The sequence below is a fragment of the Actinia tenebrosa genome, unplaced genomic scaffold (genome assembly GCF_029948245.1).
Source record: "Actinia tenebrosa isolate PJP-AT-01 unplaced genomic scaffold, QUT_ActTen_1.0 PGA_scaffold7__59_contigs__length_16204524, whole genome shotgun sequence".
NCBI classification, from domain to species: Eukaryota; Metazoa; Cnidaria; class Anthozoa; order Actiniaria; family Actiniidae; genus Actinia; species Actinia tenebrosa.
In genome coordinates this window covers 16,051,098-16,071,076 of record NW_028292584.1, presented here as the reverse complement: position 1 = coordinate 16,071,076, position 19,979 = coordinate 16,051,098, and the positions used below count along the sequence as shown (strand labels likewise).

The following is a 19,979-nucleotide window of genomic DNA, read 5'->3' as shown; positions in this document are numbered from 1 at the left end:
TTTCTCGCGCGCTGATTGACTAGTCTTTATCAAACAGGCAAATAAGCTGACGTTAACGAGCGCGCGCTCTTTTCGTTGGCTGTTTTGATCACTAAGATCGGTTCGCCTCGTAGATCCACACTACTTTGAAAATTTGACGACGCAATTTATCGTCCATAAAATACATAAAAAACTTGATATCGATTTGTTTAATGTATAAACGAGCTTGAGAACCAGGATGCAGCATTCGCTAAAAATCGACCTTTCCGAATTCCATTCACGAAACGACAGTTTCAAGTCGCGATTGAACTTGATAAATTAACTAAGAATCAAGTTCAGTCTTGACTTCAAAACATTGTTTCTTGGTCATCCAAGCGAATTCTGGAATTGTCTTTTACAATCAATTTTTCGGCTAAAAAAGATATCAAAACCATACTTTATTAACAAAAAAGTTCTTAAATATTTTACAAGACTTATAGTCGTTAAAGTTTTACTTTATACGTTTGTTGTTTGGCGTATTTCGCTTTGAACCCAATTAGTACCTCTTCTTGAAATGTTACCTAAACTTGCATCTTCAATGCGTGTCTTTTTTAGTGTTTTCAAAACAGCTTTTCTTACTTCAGTTATTCTGAAGAAGTAATAAACGGGGTTGATACTTGAAGTTAATAACATTAAAGAGACTGTAATATCAAAAGCTAATTGTAAATTCCTGTAATTCCCCTTGTAAATATAAACGAAAACGACGCCTCCCAAAGGAATGTAAGACAACATAACGATAACAACGACGTACATCATCGTGTAGACAAACTTTTTATGTTTTAGAACCTCTCTACCGCGTTTATTGGTTGAGAGAGTAGATGTCTGCCCAGTGCCATATATCTGTTTTGAATGACGACGAACGACTTTAAGGATCTTATTATAGGAAACTATAATTATTATCAAGTTGAACGTAAGGCCTAAAACGACAGCAATTCCTATTATCGTATTATCAAGCCATAGTCTTAAAAGTGCTGCAACTGATACCACAATCCATGCTAAAATAACTAAAGCTAGCAACCGACGTTTGGTAACCAAGTCCTTGTATCGTAAATGGAGATAGAGAGCAAGAAACATGTCTAGGGTGATTGCAGCCAGGGTACATAATGAGGCACCGGCGCTGATGAGACCAGTACTTTCCATTAACATTCTTGCTTCACACTGTAATGAGAAAATGTTCAATAATTCTCCTATTTTTGATGCAATGTAACTCGGTTGAACCACGAATCCCACTAACGCATCGGGAAAAGCCAAGCAACAGAGAAGAAAATTTGAATTGCTGTGAAGAGCAGGATTTTTACAGATAACGATGATGATTATCAAATTTGCAGAGACAGCGATGATCGATGAAATACCGTTTACAAAACAGAGAAATACTTCCAAAAAATAGATGCTATTACTTCGAACTATGGAAGGTAAAATGTCCAGGTAATAACATTGTTGCTGATTCTCTTGGAATAAGGTTTCGTTCAACAAGGTATCCATGACTTTTTCCGTGGCCCAATTCGTCCAACACCGAGCTCAGGGGTTCGAAAACATGACAAAGGGAATATTCTGTTTGCTTTACGGAAGATTAGCTTCGAATTGAAATGCCTCTATTCATTTTCTTCTTTTTTGTTGGTTTAAATGAATAAGGAAATTAAGCCTCAAGCTGCACTTGTGATTGGTCACTAGTGGCAGATGTCGTTTTCCGGTCCCTAACTAATTTTAGCTTTCAACAAACAAGACCTTCTGAATCGAACTTAAAGAATACATTTTTTTCCACAAGAATTTTAATACCGTGGATGTTAAATATATCTTGTAAATAATTCTCAAGCTGCATCAAAATAAAATCTTGTATCATTCTTAATATGATGGAAAATAATTCCAGAATGAAATTTATGCGAATAGACGTCATGCTACGAAGGCGAGGGAAAAGTGAAAGCTGCTTGAATGGTTTTACTTAAATGAGATTGGTATTTTAATTTTTAGGAAGACAGATGTTGAAAGACGTCGGTAGAGCAAGTAACGAAATACAAACAAAGTAAAAACTTTTAACCATCGTAATTGTTTTGGAATCATTATAACAAATTACTTTTTTTTTTTTTTTTTTTTTTTTTTTTTTTAAATTATAACAAATTACTAAAACCCTTCAGAATTTCGTTGTACATTGGTTTCGAAGATAATTGTACGTCCTTTCTTCTACGCTCAGTTTTTTAACAATACAACAAATATTTTAAAATAGTTATTTTGCTAAAAAAAAATTATTTTTTTTTCATTTCAGCCGAATCCCTGATGATGGACGATCGTCCGAAGCGGACTAATGATCAGTAAAGTTTTATCATTTTTTCTAATTTATAGTTTTGCTGGTAATAAGATAAATTTTCGTAGAAATTAATATTTGTTGCCCGTGCTTTCGGGCGATCACTCGACAGGCTAGGTGTGACAAGTACAGTTAAATTAAACAATCGGAAATGAAAACGTACAATACGAAAGCAACGCGTAATACTCGATTACTCGTCTTGTAAAGCGGATAAGAAAAAAAGAAAGTCTTACACGTATTACCATGAAGGACAAATTACTTCCAAATTTGAGGTGAAATTTCACTGTTGCCATGGTGATTTGTGTTTACTTAAGCTAGAGTGATTTTAATTGGCCAGTGAGAATACAGTCGACTTAATACGTAGAAGTAGACACAAACAACATTGTTTTCTTTTGACTATTACCCACTAATGATACGACTTCGTTTAACGGGCCAAGTAAAATCACTATAGGAGGGCTCGGGAAATTACTCCGTTTTTACAAAAACGCGTGAAATTTTTCATTTGAGTCAATGCATCACCAATATCCAATTTACAGTCATGACGCCAATGATTTTTTATTTTATTTATGAAATTATTTTAGAAAATATATAATTTCTGCCGAATTACAAACAAAAAAAAAAAACAAAAAAAATCGTAATTCGTGTTGAACATATTTAGACTTCTTGTCTAAAACGTTTTTAATTAAGGTGTGCTCATTTGATTCATTTAATCGTTCGTTTGTTCATTAATCCATTGATTCGTTCCGTTCATTCGTTCGTTCGTTTGTTCCTTCGTTCACAATTCTTTGCTGAAACCGTTTTAAATTTAGGTGCCTATTTATCCATCCATCCATCCATCCATCCGTTTTTCCGTCCGTCCATCCATCCATCCTTCCATCCATCCAATAGTTATTTCCTTTGTTCGTTACCTCGTTCATTAATTCCTTTGTTTGTTAATTAATTAGTTTATTCTTCATGGCTTCATTACTTACCGTTGTTTATATCTGAATATAACAATGAGCCCAATCAATCCCACAATTCCAATCAGAACGGCAAACAACATGATTGCTGCCATATAGAAGCTAAAGTACCCAGTCTTGCGCTTTGCTGAAGTATTAGGTGAATAAACTGTAATCACTCTGATTTTCCATTCAGGATATCGTGTTTCGAGTTCTCCGGATTTGTCAGTTAGAATCCTGAAAAAAAAAAAAAAAAAAAAAAAAAAAACTAAGGTAAAATCTCTCTATCTTCTAATCCTGCGACTCTAAAAACCATTTGGTCATTTTAAAACGATGTTTCTGATTTAAGGTGTATTTATTCATAGTAATATTTTCTCTCGCTTAGTCGCTTAGTTATGATCAAACTTAAGGTTTCTGTTTATGTAGTCGTTGTTTCATCTACATTTTTTTTTTTTTTTTTTTTTCAGAGCTTTTGTATCTTAGTAGCCTCCTTTACAGCCGTTCTTAGGGTCTTCACGCAACGTTTAAAAGGAGGCTAGTATCTTAGATGTATTATCAAGGAATAGTCATATTATATTTTGAGTAATACCATGATCACCTCGGATTCTTTTGTCTTCCGAGGGCTTTACAAACCCAAATTTCCCGCATGCATAGAACATGAGGGAAATTTAGAAGACAAAGAAATCCTTTGTCTTTTACTAAATTTCCCTGTCGCATATTTTAAATCATACTTGGTTGCTTGATCCCTGTTGAGGACTGTCATAGAGCTGCTGTTGACGAGATGAACTATTGCAATGGTTTGTCTGGAACAACAATAATCATAACTTCAATGCGATGGACTTATCATCATTCATGAGGCATAAAATAAACGTTTCTTCAAACAAAATTACTCAATAATCATTAACAGCAAAAAACGTGTACAAATAACTGCGTTCGCTAACACATTCAAGATGCATGTTTTAAATAATTGTATTAGGCATTCCGTGGTCGAGAAAAAAACCTGGGTCGAATTGCCAAACTTCCTTAGGGGACGAAACAGACGCCACCTTGAAAATATGTTCCTTTAAACAGGCCCACAATGCACTGCAATGCCAGTCCGACCCAGTTTTTTTCTCAATCACGGAATGGCTAATTATAGACACAGTAAATGCGTATATAAAAGAAGGCCTTGGTCACAACCTATAAGTCACTTAGACGTAATGTGAGGATGTTTGTGAGCAGACCCATTTTACATTTAGGTATATGATTTTTTTTATAAAAGAATATAACCTTGAACCATAGGGTACTAGATTGTTCATTTAATCAAAAGATTTGGTCACGGGCTCGGTTCTGTGATGTCAAAGCTAAGGTATGTCACGTTACGTCACGTCACGTCATTTTACAGTCACGTCACTTCATGGTAATTCAAGTCACGTCCAATTACGGCACTTCCATACCGCTCTAAACATATTACCATTACATTGTTAAAGTACTTACAATGGGTCATCTGGAGACTGTGTCAAACTTTTCAGGATAACTCTTTGTCCTGTTACGTTTCTGAGTAGGCTGTAGAAACACAGAAAGGAAAGATTATATTTTTCTTCAAAGTATAAGTCAGGAAAGGAGGAGCCAGGGGCTATAGAAATTATGGTTTTCAAATTTCCCGTTTGTAATAATGCTAAAGTACTCACAATTACAAAACTTCAAAACTTTGTAGAAGCAGGGACCGCGCAGCATATTGAAAAAGGGGGAGGGGGAGGGGCTGGCATTTGAAAATTAAAAAAATTCTCAATCAAATTTCGGTGGGAAAAAAACGTTTTTTATTTATATTCGTATTTTTGAGCAAAAAAGTGATTCTCATCCCATCCTTTATGAAAAGAAACCAATTAAGTGACCCTACTTACTCTTCCAGTTGCTGACGATTGGCTCGGACGAAGGATAATGGGACTCCAATCGCCAAAGTGACAGCGTTGTTTGAAGTCAAATAGAATACCTGTTAAAGTAAGAAGACATCCTTGCTAAACACGCCACGAAATAAACAGACGATGCCAAACAACTGAATATTATTTAAAAATTAATCTATAACTGACATTGGTGATTGTAATGGATTTGATAAGGTAATGGTAGCCATAGGATGATGATAGTTAATTATTGTAACCATAGTGATGACGAGTTCATTGTTACCATGGTGATGATGGCGAATTCATGACAACCATACTGATGATAACCTCTAGTAATGGTTACTATGGTGATGATGAGTTAATGAAGGTAACCATAGGGATAATTGCCTGATGGTAACCATCGTGAAAATGAGTTCATGTGTGTAGCCATAGTGATAACCGATGGTGATGAAAATTAATGAAAATTAATTAATTCATGTTAACCATACTGATCATTGTTTTATGATTAAAACAAATAACAAATGACAACCAGTGTAATGGTAACTGTGAAGATAATAGAGACCTTTAACAAGACGTTCTCGCCAAGTACCTCAAACCTCAAACTGCAGTTCGACGTCAGTTTTTTCTTCAAACTTTAGATATTCAGCATGGCGTCTCAAGTTGATGTTACACAGGATGATTCGCAACGACGACTTTTCGCGATACAAATCGTCGATTTTTAATGCATGATACACGAGTAAACTTTTCACGCAACGTTCGTTCGAAATCAACATGTTACGCGGCACGATTGTTAGCGATTTCAAAGCCGCCATCTTGCTTGTTGGCATCGCCTCGCTTCTATGAGAGTATTGAAGTGCATTTTGGGTATGCGTTGCGCGAAAAATCGTTGTTGAAGCTGGTATCCGAATCAACTGGCATAAAATTCGCCATTCAGCGTTGCGAGTTTTTGAAGGTGAATCAAAAACTTGCAACGCGTTGCTGAATCCGAAAATCGGCGTATCGCGAAAAATCGTCGTTGCGAATCGTCCCGTGTAACATCATCTTTAACGAAGTTGTTGCTGGAAGAGCCGCCATAATGAAATTTACTTATCCTGAGTGTTTGCGGGCGTGTTTCTGGAACTGATCCCCAGCGGTTAGCGCGGGTTTGCAGTTAGCGGTAAACCTGATGCTTAAGCTCTATAATTACGATTTCACTAGACTCACCATAACCATGACGGGATTACTAGCAGTGTTGTATGGAGACATGCCATTGTTATCTCTTGCAGACACATGGATAGAATAACTTGTAGTTGTGTCATTCAAGACTGACTTGTTATGAATCACGTGACCTGTCAAAGAGTTCAGCGACAATACTCCCGGGCGAGATTCGTTTGTGGTGTAGTATCGTACGATGCTGTTACTTCCCGAGTCATTATCGATTGCCTTTTAGAGTCGTAAATAAACAAAGTTACGAAAAATAAGCAATGGACTCCTTGCAGCTATTTGGAATACAGTTCAATTTGGAGGACATAATAGGTTTCTAATTCTCAATAGATTAACATTCTTTTGTTTAGTCCTCCAAATTGAGCTCCTTTGACGTCACAAGCAAGGGCTCTATTATTGGACGAGGTCGAGCAAAATAACGTCATTTGTTAGTGGAGAGCAAGCAATTTTTAGCCGTTGCCGAAGGCAAAGGGCAATCAATTGCTTCCAAAAAATTAAAAAAGATGGTAACAAATTCTTTAAATAGATATTTTTTAAAGAGAAATATGAACACAAAAACCTGGCAAAAAGATCAACCATGAAAAAGGTGGTTTACGACTACGAGACGCCTTTTTCCTTCTCTTTTTTCATTACTCATTAATATTACTCCTGTGAATACTTGTATATATTTATGTGTGTGTGAGTTAATAAAATGTTCAAATTGATCTCACCTTCACTGTCACCAGAACTGCACTTTCTGAAGTTTCAGGATAAAAACCTATCATAATAAGAAAACAATGTGATGAACTTCAAACAGGAAAAATAAGGTATTATTTGTTTTGGACGGAACACCAAAAAGAAAAAAAAAAAAAACCGACCAAAAAGTAGACTATTGGATTCCCAATCATTCTGTATATCCAATGAAGTCATTATTAATATTATAAATTCTTCAGGCTGGTCAGGAGTTCTGCTGAGCTACTGGCACTTAAAAGGAATAATAATGGTCCGACGTCAAAAGGGGGGTCAGTCTGTACTCACTTCCGAGATAGACTTGCTGAGTAAAGACTGGTGGATTATCGTTCTCGTCTTGTACCTTGACTGTTACTGTTGCTTCGGAATAACTTGGTGATGACACTAAAAAAATGCAATGAGATGATCTTCGCATGAGGTCATGAGGAAATGTTTCAGAAAGAAACAAATTGAGAAAACAGAGGAGGAATTAAGGAGGATGGAATAAATAAAAAAAGGATAGGAGGAGAGAAGGAAAGAAATAAAGGAAGAAAAGAGGGATGGAGGGAGGGAGGGAGGAAGGGAGGGAGGGAGGGAGGGACGGACGGACGGACGAACGAACGAACGAACGAACTGACGAATTGACTCACAAACGAACGAAAGAACGAACGAACGAACGAACGAACGAACGAAAGAACGAACGAACGAACGAACGAACGAACGAACGAACGAACGAACGAACGAACGAACGAACGAACGAACGAACGAACGAACGAAAGAAAGAATGAAGGAAAGAGCAAAGGAAAATAGAAAGTAAGGAAGGAAATGGAAAAAAATGAGGAGGGTATGAGGGAAAGAGTAGAAGGAAGGAGGTGAGGAAAGAAGGAAAGCAGACTAGCAGGGGATGGATATGGGAACGGGGCTGGGGGAGGTAAGCAGCAGCAGAAGGTCTTACCATCTCGCTTTCGTCGAGCCGTAACGGCTTTTTTCTTGTCGTATGCTCTTACTTTAAGTGTAAACGTCGACTGTGCCTCAAAATCTAATAGTTTTGCAATAACAATTCTACCATCGTTGGAATTCATTTCAAAGTACCCTGAAACCAGGAAAACATTAAATTAATTTTGCTCGAAGAAACAATTAATTCATAGCACAATAACTGTCTTGATGATTTTTAATAGACTCCTTGCAGCACGTCGGAAAGCAGTTCAATTTGGGGGACATAACAATAGATTTCCAATTCTCAGGAAATTGAAATTATTTTGTTTTGTCCTCCAGTTCGAACTCCTTTCACGTCACATGCATGAGGTCTATAGAGTGAATATCGGGGTTTTTTTGTTTTTTGTTTTGTTTTTGTTTTTGTTTTAAATAAAAGTCATATGGTCAAACACACCATTTTGATTTCCGTCAGAAATTTCGTAAAGTGTCACTGCGTTCTCATCTTTGTCAGCGTCACGTGCTTGTAGTTGTCCAATCACATCACCGACTGATGACGTTTCCTTGGGGGAAAACCTGTATACAATAATAAAAGTTTCAGTCGAATTCGTTTTGGTAGATCAAAATGCACGTGTCATACTAGTGAGACGGAGTCGATGGATAGATTGATAGAAGGATTTGATTGGGATGTGATGGATAGAACCGATGGATGTAAGGAGGAATGCATGGAGGGAGGGATATATGGAGGAATGAAAGGAGCGAGGGAGCGAAGGAGGGAGGGTAGGAGAGAAGGGAGGGTAGGAGAGAGGGAGGAGGAATGAAAGGAGCGTGGGAGCGAGGGAGGGAGGGAGCGAGCGAGGGAGGGAGGGTAGGAGGGGAGGGAGGGTAGGAGAGAGGGAGATAGGGAGGAATGGAGAGATGAATGGATGGATGGAATGACGCAGAATGGAGTGGGTAAATGATTAGATGATTGTAATTGAATGGAAAGGATGCATTGATGGCATCGATAAGATGGATCGGGATTAATTATGAGATTAATTACGTTCAATATAGTGCATTGTCTACTTACGTGTACGATTGTAACTTGAAAACTGGATCATTATCATTAACATCTAGCACATCGACCACCACGTGTGTCATTGCTCTGTATTCATTGGTTCCTCGTAGATCACGTGCCTCCACGACAAGCTGGAATTAAATCGACGATTAAAGAGGCTAATAATTTTTCAAGAAAGATAAAATTTTACAATTGTACAAATATACATAAGTGTAAAAGAAGAACCAGAAGGCGAGATCAGAAATATTCTAACATAAAATAACCACTGATCTAACTACTTTATTCGATTTCTTTTAGCTTATTGGCGTTCAAGTTTCTGTGACTTAGATAAACCCAGAGAGGTTGTTTCAGGATTCGATCTATGAGTTAGCCAAACCCTGACTTAGATCAGCCAGAGGTTGTTTCAGGGTTCAATAAACAATAACTCTATTCAACGTGGTCAAAAATACACTTAGCTCAATATAAAGGATATTTTGCTAATTTGCAGGTACTGCCACAAAATAAAATATAATAAATTAAGAAAATAAATTAATTTAATATTTTGATGAATATGAATAAGATAAAATATGTCTATATATAGATATGCAATATAGTGATGATATAAAAAATAAAATATGAAATGTAATTTATTTACAATGTTTTAAAATAAATATGATCTGTTAGTTAGGCGTGCCCTGACTTAGATTACCCCAGAGGTGGTTTCAGGGTATCCATAAGATGTTAATGGTTGACCTATGCCCTACCTACCGTGTAGTTACTAGTTGTTTCACGGTCTAGTTGTGTTTGAGATCTGATAATTCCCGAGTCCGGCTCCACCAAAAAGTGTTGCGAGTTGATACTGCTCTGGTTATGCACCAGGCGATAAAATACAAAACTGGATATCTATAAAAAAAACGTACATCATTCAAAGGTTACTCTGGTTATTCCCTTATATCTAGTGCATTTTGGGGGTTACTGTATCACCTTATCGTTTAGCGTGGCATTGACGTCAATCACAAACGAACTAATCGGAGCATCTTCTTTTATGCTCGTCTGCAGCCAATCACGTGGAAAGGAAGGCCTAGAGTCCAGGATGTCTTCAACATTGATTGTAAAGGTAAGAAGACTGCGCAGACGCACTGATGAGAGGGTGTTTTCTGCTACGACAGTCACGTTGTACGATTGAGTGGTTTCGTAGTCCTAATAAAAGAAAACACAACAACGTACATGAATGAAGGATAAGCAAACTATCAGCCGAATCAATCGTTTTGGTCAACTGAATGGGTAACCTCGTGCATTTTCACGATTGCTTTATTCGCAATGCATCTTGAGATATCTTTGTGGAAAACATAGCGCCAGCTGTGAGAAGCATTGTCACGACCTCTACTTTATTTGCAATGCATCTTAAGATATCTTTGGGAAAAACATAGCACCAGTTGTAAACTAGAAATCTTTAGCTTGGGCGTAATGCTTCCCATTCCAGGCCACGTTCCATTCACTAGAGCATCATTTCTTTGTTTAATGAGAAGACAAATAAAAATGTATGCAGCTAAAACAAAGGATGTTATGTTCAAGAGAATAATGACGCATGGTCTGAAATGAGAAAAAAATGACGCCCAAGCTAAAAAGGTATTTCCAAAAGTCCTCCGTTGCTTGCTTGTTGAGCTCGAATAGAAATTATAAAATAACTACTCTAAATCCCGTAATCTGATTGGTTGGGAGCGCGTGCTTTATGAGAGCACACAGCACGCGCACGCACTTTCAGTTTCGTCATTCACGTAATTGGTATTTTATAAAAGAAATAAAAAAAACTTGCTTGCTGTGCTGTGTGAAGTCATAAAGCACTTGGGGATTGACAGAACAAGTTATAAAGCACGCGGGGGTTGGCAGAACACTCGAGAAGCTTCGAGAAGCACTTCGCTATGCGTCGTGCTTCTCCTAACACTACTCTCATGTTCTGCAAACCCCCGCGTGCTTTATAACTTGGGGATTGACAGAACACTCGAGAAGTGTCTAGAAGCACTCCGCTATGCGTCGTGCTTCTCCTAACACTTCTCTCGTGTTCTGCCAATCCCCGCGTGCTTTATAACTGCACACAGCACGCGCGCGCGTTTTCTATTTCTTCATTAAACCTCCTGCGGGAGGAAAGACTTGGAGCAAGTGGGCTAGTCTATGTCGATTATGATTGATTAAATTTTCCAAAGTAAATTGCGCATCCAGTACATCCTACAAAAGAAAAGAAGTGTAAATTAAAGCTTTGTCCCTTACGAGCGCAGTTTTTGTATACACGTCTCCTGTTTTGTTATCGATGAAGAATGTAGTAGAAGAATCGCCTGCAATTGAAGAAAAAGAGATCCATGAGAAAAAATAATGGTTTCATTAAAACACAGTTTTTGATCCTTATTCACAGTGTTTCGTAAAGGATTTTAGGAATAACGTTGGATACATATCATTTAGGAAGGGTGTGTCGTATAGCAAAAATAAATTGAAAAATTGAAAAATCCCAATACCGGGAAGGGAAATCTCTTGTCATGCAAAATACTTTATTGTTTCTGTCCTACCCAGGCAATATGGCTGCCAAGATTATTCAATATTCAAAGTGTATATTTCCATTAAAAAATTATATTTACATACCTTGTAGGAAGTAAAAGACTTGACCATTAATTCCTTGATCGGGGTCAGTAGCTTTGACCTGGGTCACCTTGGAACTATTGGCTGTGTTTTCAGGCACGCGCAACACGAATGATTTCTAAGATTATTAATAAGATTGGATAGAGAATTAAATAAGTAAGGCCCTGGTCGCATATAGGTGGTAATAATTGTTGTTTTTTTCTACTTTGAAATAGCAATCAAAAGTCCCATTTACACTTACCAGTGCCAGTGCAATGGCAAGCACGGGTGGCGTAGCGGTGTGAGCGCTCGCCTCTCATCAATGCGACCCGAGTTCGAGTCCCGCCGGGCTCGGTGTTGTATATGAGTAGAGTTGTTTGTTGGTTCTCTCCTGTGCTTCGAGGGTTTACCGGGTTCTCCAGTTTTCCTCTCTCCCCCAAGATCAACTCCTAAATTCTAATTCGATCATGGAATGAGGGCCACAGGTTTGTTAGCCACTGGCTATTAAGTGCTACCCTCATGAAAAAAGGACGTTTTTTTTTCTCTGAAAGGTAACCTAGCCTGTGCATGAAAGCGAGGGCGATGGTGGCCTTGCAATGATAGAGATCTCTTTAACAACTTGAACAAATATTTACATGTCTATCATTCCTCACCCCGTCACCGTGAACAAGCACGGCTACCTTTCAAGATGGCGTAGAGAACTTTGATGGGGGCTATTGGAAAACTAAGAATATAAATACCCAAACGTACCTGAATAAAAGCTGGCTCATTATCATTGATATCCAGAACGTCGATGAAGACACTACCATAGTCAGAGTAAATAGGTAGTGCTCGATCTTGAACCATCGCGAATAACTATTAATATATAACAAGAAACAATAATGATTAAAATCTAATAGACCCCTTGCATGTAATGTCAAAGTAGCTCTATTCGGAGGACAAAACAAACTAGCTTTCTTATGTACTCCAATTAGAGTAGACTGATTCCATAAGTCAGTGTTTTCGCTCTTTTATCGAAAACTACGACTTATGGAATCAGTCTATGATTAGAGCTGCATTTCGAGGGATCTATAAGGAGTAGACCTGCCCAAGGCCTAAGTAAAACGATAGACTTTTCTTGCGTGACCAAAGTAGTCACGCACCACGAACTAATCTGATCTAAATGACATCAATAAACTTCGTCATAAATCTGTTTGTTTATAACATGAGTCAACAAGTTCCTATAGAGGTTTTGCACCATCACGTGCAAACACCCGTTCAAGCAAGCAGCTTGGGCTGCCTGTGGTTAGGTGGCAGAACAATAAAATTCCTTTCCTCTTGGGAATTGAATTCTTTCCCATGTAAAACGATTGTATTCGTTCCTGCTGGCCATCTAACATGGCTGCCGTCATGTGCAACACCTCTATTCTCAATAATATTGTACATAAATAATAAAGATGGTGATGGATGTTGCGAGGAAAGTCTCACAGACAGTTTTATGGGACTGGAGAGTAAATCTATATTAGGGCTAGGGCAAACGTCGAACTTTCCATGCAACGAACTCATTAAAAACAATGGATATCATGTGATAATGAGGCGGCATGATGTAATTAAGTTCGGTGCATGGAAAGTTGAATAACTTGAACAATTATTTTCATCTCTCTATCATTACTCACTCCGTCACGGTGAACAAGCACGGTTACCTTTCAAGATGGCGTAGAGAACTTTGAGGGGGACTATTGGAAAACTAAGAATATAAATACCCAAAAGTACATGAAACGTCGAACTTTGCATGCAACGAACTCATTAAAAACAATGGATATCATGTGATAAGGAGGCGGCATTCTTTGATGTAATTAAGTTCGGTGCATGGAAAGTTCGACGTTTGCCCTAGGCCTTAGATGAGTAACATTAACAATAGATACTATCTTACCGTGTAGGATGACTTTGTCTCTCGGTCCAGACTCCCAATCAGAGTCAACACGCCATTGGTTGAGTTGAGAGAAAACTTCCCATGATTCCCTGCCAGGAGTAGGTAGTCTATGTTACTGTTTACTGTGTCGGATCCATTTAACTTGACAATGGAGTTACCTATTGAGGCATTCTGTGAAACATACAGCAGAAATATATAGTGAGTAGTCAAACATTTCAATAATCTTCCGCTGATTTGGCGAACGCAAAAAGAAACACTTGATATTTATATATAATATACTTTTTTCTTTTATTTCTTCTTCGTCCTTTCTTCTATCAAACTTTTCTCTTCGGTCAGTCATTATTTCTACTTGTTCTTAGGTCAGACTTTATTTCCTTTGGTACAATAGGTCACTTACATTATAGCGTTATTTACTAACGCTACCACTTCATTGGACACTTTCTTTTTTCAGTTATTTCCCACCAAAGCTCACCAATTGTCTTACTATTCTCATGAGGAAATACAACTTTAAATGACAAAGAAAATTTGCAAAGCATTTTGGTAGTGGTAGTAAAATTATTTCATTGTGTAAACGGCCTATTGCTGACAAAAGTCTCATTATCTTCTTCTAATGTTGATCAAATACTGACCACCATGTGCTGTCAGCCAGAAAAAATTGTATTGAAAACGCGTGGTTCAGCTGATGAGCATTGCACACGAGGAAGGAAATAACGTCACGTAAGATTGCTAAGTTTCTTACCTCATAAATACTGACATTGAGATGACGTGGAATCAGCTTAGGAACCTTTCTACTTCCGGTAGAGATAAAAACACTGACATTGACGTCAGATGATAATGATTTTCTGCCATAGTCACGACACGTGACCAGCAATGATATGTTCTGATTGGCTAGTCCTATTGCTGAATGAGCCAATGAAAGGGACCCGGTATGGCTATTAATTTGAAATAAATCTGAAATATAAGCATGCCTTGATTTAAATTGATTGGCATAAAACAATGCACAAGATTACGTTAAAGAGACTAATTTATATTTTCTGAAGAGCAAAAATCTAGTGAAAAGGCTTGTGTTTAAGCCTTCGACGCCAGGTCTAATACATGCACTAAGGGGCCTCGCTACTGCTCTAAGCGCATGCTCAAAGGGTCAAAAAGTGGGATCATGGGTTGTAACATTTGTCATATTTTGGTATATTTTGGTATATTTTGGTATATTTAACGCTACTTGCTCTTGAATTTCCAATAAAAAATGTGCTTGATAAGAAAAATACAATCAAATTATAGCGAATCTTTTACAACCCATTATCCTACTTTTTGAACTCTTTAACATGCGCTTAGAGCAGTAGCGCGGAACTCTCGATTCATGTATGAAAATTAGGCGATTTTTACGGAGGGAGGAAGTTCTATTTTACATACCTTTTCGTGCACCAGTGAGCGAGTAGTTCAGTCTAGCATTATCACCAGTATCTCTATCCACAGCCGTAACCAAACCAAGAATGGCCCCATTTATAGCATCTTCACTGGTTTGGAAGTTGAACGACGGCTTAGAGAACGTTGGAGTGTTGTCATTAACGTCTGTGATAATGATCTTCACCTGAATTGTCACAAAGTATACCAAATATTATCAAATAATGAAAAGAGAATCGTCATCCCTAGAGTATCTTTTTTTTTTTTTTGCTTAGCAGTTGCGCTCGGTTGCGCATGAGAAGACACATGAATATGGATACGACTCAAACAAAGAATCTTATTCTCAAGGTAAAGAGGGTCAATAAGCCTGAAGCGAGATGACGTTTTACCCCCGTCTCTAGACCATAATCCTATTCACATTGCTTTTGTTGTTTAATTATGACTATTGTTCCTGTATTCTCTAAGGAATCAAAAATTTTAATATGAAAGAATTTTTAAAACTATTAAGGTCTAGAGTCGGGGGTAAAACGTCATCTCGCTTCAGGCTTATTGAAAAATTTAGTTTCTATCCAGGTCTAGTTTTTATGACTAATTGTAATTTGATTAGCCATGAGCACAACGGTTGAGCCTGCAATTATTGTGCTTAGCTTGTTTACATAAAGATATGCGCTGACATCAAAATGGGCAAAAGCTTTTGATCAAAAAACAACAACATAAACATGCAGCCATAATGTAGTGATAAATATAGAGTTGACGACTGACTGTTCCAGCTTACCAATGCGGTGGAGGAAAGTGAAGGGGCGCCATGATCTTTTGCCTTCACTTGTAACTGAAAGAAATCCTTTTCTTCTCGATCCAGTTGTCTCTTGATTGTCAATTCTCCTGAGTCTTGATGGATAGAAAAGACACCAAAATCGTCCACCAACGAGAAGGAAATCTGATCAGGAAAAATGGGATTAAGTTAGCTCTAAAGGTTGAGGCATGGGTGGCGTAGTGGTTTACCGCACGCCGCTCACCGCTGTGGTACGGGTTCGAACCCCGGATCAGACTGGGATCATATGTGAATTGAGTTTGTTTGATGTGTTGTTCTTTCCCCTGCCACGAGGGTTTTTCTCTGGGTTCTCCGCGGTTTCCTCCCTCCGTAAGAATCAACAAGCGAGTTAAGTGTTGTATATTTTAAATATAGAATGTAGTGGTAGTGGATGTGTAGGGAACCTCAAGGAAGATCTCCCAACGGGGAGTGATGGTGATGGTTGTAAAATATAAGGTTGTGATATTTCTAACATCTATTCTCTATACCTTTGCGTTTGTTCCTTGATCAAGGTCCGTGGCTTGAACCAATAGTACACTAGCATTAACAGGTGAGTCTTCACTGATATTAACACTGTACTGCGATTGGTTGAACACAGGGGCGTGGTCATTGATGTCTGTGATATTGACGAACACAATGACATAATTCCTTAGTGATGGTGTGCCACTATCTGAGGCAGATATGTTGATGGTATATGATTGGTTAGTTTCGTAGTCAAGGTAACCAACAGTTCTGATGATGCCAGTCCATTCTAGATTTAATAAAAAATGAGACTATAATAAGCTACCGATATTAAGAAACTAACAGACATAAGATATTAGAGGATAATGGAACGACTGCCAAGGCAATGGACCAAATCCACTTGGGCGTAATGTTTACCCATTTCAGACCGCGTGTCATTTTCTTGAGAATAATATTATTTGTTTGAGTTGAATCCATATTCAGTTGTCTTCTCATGAGCAAACGTTAAACAAAAAAATGATACTTTACAGAATGACACGTGGTCTAAAATGGAGAAATTAAACTTTACGTTCAAGTAGATTTGGTAGATAGATCAAAATCAACTTGTTTTCATATTTATTCCTTTTTGATGTTCAATGTTCGCATATACATGAATCGCTAGCCCAAGCGGTTTTGCTCAATATACATGTATACAATCACCTATAACTACTCTTTTTCTTTTCTTTCTATTTCTATCAGATGTGGAAGGTACACTGGTATGCCACGAGGGATATTTCTCCATTCTCTTTTCATAGTTATTATTCTTATGCATTCTTACCTTCTATAATGAAGTGCCCTTGACTTCCATCAAGAATAGCATATCCCACTTGTCCTTTACTACCTTCATCAGCATCTTGTGCATTAAGCTTAAGAACCTCGCTTCCTCCAGGCGTATTCTCAGGTATGCTCACGTTATACGCATTTTGTCCAAATATGGGTTTGTTGTCATTGATGTCTTTGATCAGGACTTTTACCTGCGCTGTCCTATTTAGGCTTGGGCTCCCTGTGTCTGACGCCTAAGATAAATAGGACCATAAGGTGCATCAAGATCTATAGAGCTTTTAGGTTTTGACGCATTTCCGGGTCCAATCACACAAAAAGATCGCTAAAATCTTGCCCCAGCTTATTCCCAGGATTTATTTTTTATTCTCTAACTTTGACAATTAAATATATGTACAAAACATCCTGCTATGAAGACGGAAAAAAACCCAGAACAATTAGACGCCTGTAGAAGTAATTGTTATTTTGGAGCCGGAGGTCGTTTTTCGTTCGAATTACAACACACTTAGCAGCTATATATTGTCTTGCAATATGGAGTGTACGAAAAAAGCCGTAACAGGCTGCTGCTTACCTGTACAGTAAACTCATAAGACGAAACCGCTTCTCGATCAAGAGACTTGTTGACTGACAACATTCCAGTCGAAGCCGTAAGAGCAAATGGAATAAAATTTCCTAGGAATTAAATGAAGATTGGTCGTCAAATAAATATTAGAGACAACCAATGCTATCACTAAATACTATGTACTTATTGACTGAGTTGGAGGGCCGTACGGGAAAATATTTGGCTCGAGGTCATGTCGTACGGACCGAGCGCAGCGAAAATAAAAATAATTAAGAAAAAGAAAGCGCACGGATTCGAGCAGGGCCGGAGGGGTTTTTCCGGCCCGCTTACGTCAACCCGTCCGGCCCCCATCACGTGACTTTTTCCAATGGTTTTATTAGAGCGCGCGAGCAGGGCCGTACGGGTCATATGATAAGACACAATATGTTCCCCAAAGCAGCTGCATGACGAAAGTACCTTTGACAGTTTCCTGCGCCATCTTGAATGGTAGCCGTGCCTTTGCATCGAAGCGAGTCGAACGGTGAGCTTGCAATGATAGAGACATGAGACTTGACAAGGTGTTAAAAAAGGTCTCTAATCATTGCAAGCTCACCGTTCGTCTCGCTTCGATGCAGCAAAGGCTCGGCTACCTTTCAAAATGGCGCAGGGAACTGTGAAAGGGACAATTGTTTCCAAGATGACACACATAAATCTTGATTTTTGAAATATCACGTGGCAGTTATTACGTTACATATATAAGTCAAGTATTATTGAGTCATTACCTGTTGATATGATGGAGTACATGACTTTTCCATTGGTTCCAGCATCTTTATCATCAGCTTTAATAGATCCTAGAATGTCTCCAATAGTTGCATTTTCAGGTATCTCAAAATTGTACAATGACTTTTGGAAAACTGGAGCGTTGTCGTTGATATCTTTTACTGTGATAATAACCTAGAAAAATACCAGTCGATTTGATCTGCTTACCCATTTTGAGGTTGAGGAAAAAAATGGATCGAGTTGACATTGCAGTGCATTAATTGTGAGAATGCATTGCATTGTGCAGTGCATTGTTTTAGGGAATATATTGCCAAGATGTCGTCCATTTCGTCCACTTCATGAGTCCCACAATGCAATGCACATCTAACTCGACAAGTTTTCCCCCTCAGCCTAGGAATAGCTTATATTTATATCATATATATATATATATATACTTTAAGCATTGTAATATTACTCACATTGGTTTTTGACGATAGTGGAGGCTGGCCATGGTCAACGGCTTCCACCACAAGCGAATAAACGCCATTGTCATTTTTATCAAGTTTCAGTCCCGTTCTCTCACGGTCAACATTCTTAACAGACGTTAAATTTCCCTAAAAAAAATAAACAAATAAACAAACAAAGGAATAATCATCGTGATTAAAATGAAAAACTTGGGAAAAATCGATGGGCAAATACTTACAGTTTTATTATCGATTTGAAAGATTCCATCATCGTTACCGCTTATTATACGATACTCTATCTCCTGATTGGCTCCTTGGTCTTGGTCTGTTGCTGTGACGTCAATCATGACACCGGAACCTTCATCCACGTCAAAAGTAACATCAGATAAGTTGAATCGTGGAGGATTGTCATTAACGTCCAATATATTTACGTTTACTGTGATGCTGGCCTACGACGTCAAGAAAAAAACAGATTTTATAACAGCAGGAATCAATGCGTGGCTAAAAAAATGCTGGCCTTCAATCAGCTTATTAAAGTCTTTGAATCTCATTATCTGCTTCAAATTGTGGTCAAACAATCACCACCAAGTGCTGTCAACCATAAAAAGTTGTAGGGTTTCAGTCGACAGATAGAAGTCTTTGAATCTGCTCCAAAATTTGGGGTCAAACACTGACCACCATGTTGTATCAGCCAGAAAATATTCTGTTGAAAACATTTGATTCAGCTGATGAACATTCCGCACAGGATGAGACCGGAAATGACGTGTGTGACACTGTGTTTCCGTTTCATGCAGAACACGTGTCATTCCCTTGAGAATAAGATATTCTTTGTTTGAGTCTCATATCAATGTGTCTCACATCAATGTGTCTTCTCATGCTCAACCGTAAAACAAAGAAATGATACTCTAGGGAATGACACGTTGTTCAGTGGTTTGTTACCTTGTTGTTTCCTGGATCGGATGCTGTTATGGTCAAGTTGTAAAAGTCTTTGGTTTCTCTGTCCAACGTTTGTGGAGTCGTGTACAGTACGCCAGTGTTGGAGTCGATGTAAAAATACCCATCACCTGCTGAAGAAAAATTTACCAAAAAAAGTGTAAGCCTTACTTCTGTAAAAAGAACAAATCTATGAATGAATTCATCACATCGCCCAAGCCCTCGCCCCACTCTTTCGATCTTTCAATTCGT

The 19,979-nt window shown here is 38.1% G+C and overlaps 2 protein-coding genes across 2 annotated transcripts in view; both read right to left on the bottom strand.

The window, feature by feature from the left end:
- LOC116287419 (protocadherin Fat 4) overlaps positions 1-19,979 on the bottom strand; it is a 49,601-nt gene that overhangs the window by 6,196 nt on the left and 23,426 nt on the right. The window contains exons 34-59 of the mRNA XM_031694100.2: positions 19,734-19,861; positions 19,034-19,243; positions 18,810-18,944; positions 18,354-18,525; positions 17,602-17,702; positions 17,029-17,266; positions 16,238-16,500; positions 15,714-15,875; positions 14,948-15,125; positions 14,277-14,488; positions 13,538-13,708; positions 12,376-12,480; positions 11,650-11,764; positions 11,284-11,348; positions 10,000-10,215; positions 9,784-9,918; positions 9,049-9,167; positions 8,437-8,555; positions 8,002-8,139; positions 7,356-7,451; positions 7,049-7,095; positions 6,339-6,557; positions 5,139-5,227; positions 4,732-4,800; positions 3,987-4,058; positions 3,289-3,492 (exon numbers count right to left, since the gene is read on the bottom strand). Of these exons, the coding sequence (XP_031549960.2) occupies positions 3,289-3,492; positions 3,987-4,058; positions 4,732-4,800; positions 5,139-5,227; positions 6,339-6,557; positions 7,049-7,095; positions 7,356-7,451; positions 8,002-8,139; positions 8,437-8,555; positions 9,049-9,167; positions 9,784-9,918; positions 10,000-10,215; positions 11,284-11,348; positions 11,650-11,764; positions 12,376-12,480; positions 13,538-13,708; positions 14,277-14,488; positions 14,948-15,125; positions 15,714-15,875; positions 16,238-16,500; positions 17,029-17,266; positions 17,602-17,702; positions 18,354-18,525; positions 18,810-18,944; positions 19,034-19,243; positions 19,734-19,861 (3,778 nt within the window). The remainder of the gene's footprint in view (positions 1-3,288; positions 3,493-3,986; positions 4,059-4,731; positions 4,801-5,138; positions 5,228-6,338; positions 6,558-7,048; positions 7,096-7,355; positions 7,452-8,001; positions 8,140-8,436; positions 8,556-9,048; positions 9,168-9,783; positions 9,919-9,999; positions 10,216-11,283; positions 11,349-11,649; positions 11,765-12,375; positions 12,481-13,537; positions 13,709-14,276; positions 14,489-14,947; positions 15,126-15,713; positions 15,876-16,237; positions 16,501-17,028; positions 17,267-17,601; positions 17,703-18,353; positions 18,526-18,809; positions 18,945-19,033; positions 19,244-19,733; positions 19,862-19,979) is intronic.
- LOC116287421 (melanocyte-stimulating hormone receptor-like) lies at positions 458-1,757 on the bottom strand. Its single transcript, XM_031694102.2, has one exon. The coding sequence runs from the start codon at positions 1,498-1,500 to the stop codon at positions 475-477; it is 1,026 nt and encodes a 341-aa protein (XP_031549962.2). The 5' UTR covers positions 1,501-1,757; the 3' UTR covers positions 458-474.

Excerpts from the sequence above, each read along its gene's own strand:
- LOC116287421 (XM_031694102.2), bottom strand. The coding sequence starts at position 1,500 with ATGGATACCTTGTTGAACGAAACCTTATTCCAAGAGAATCAGCAACAA.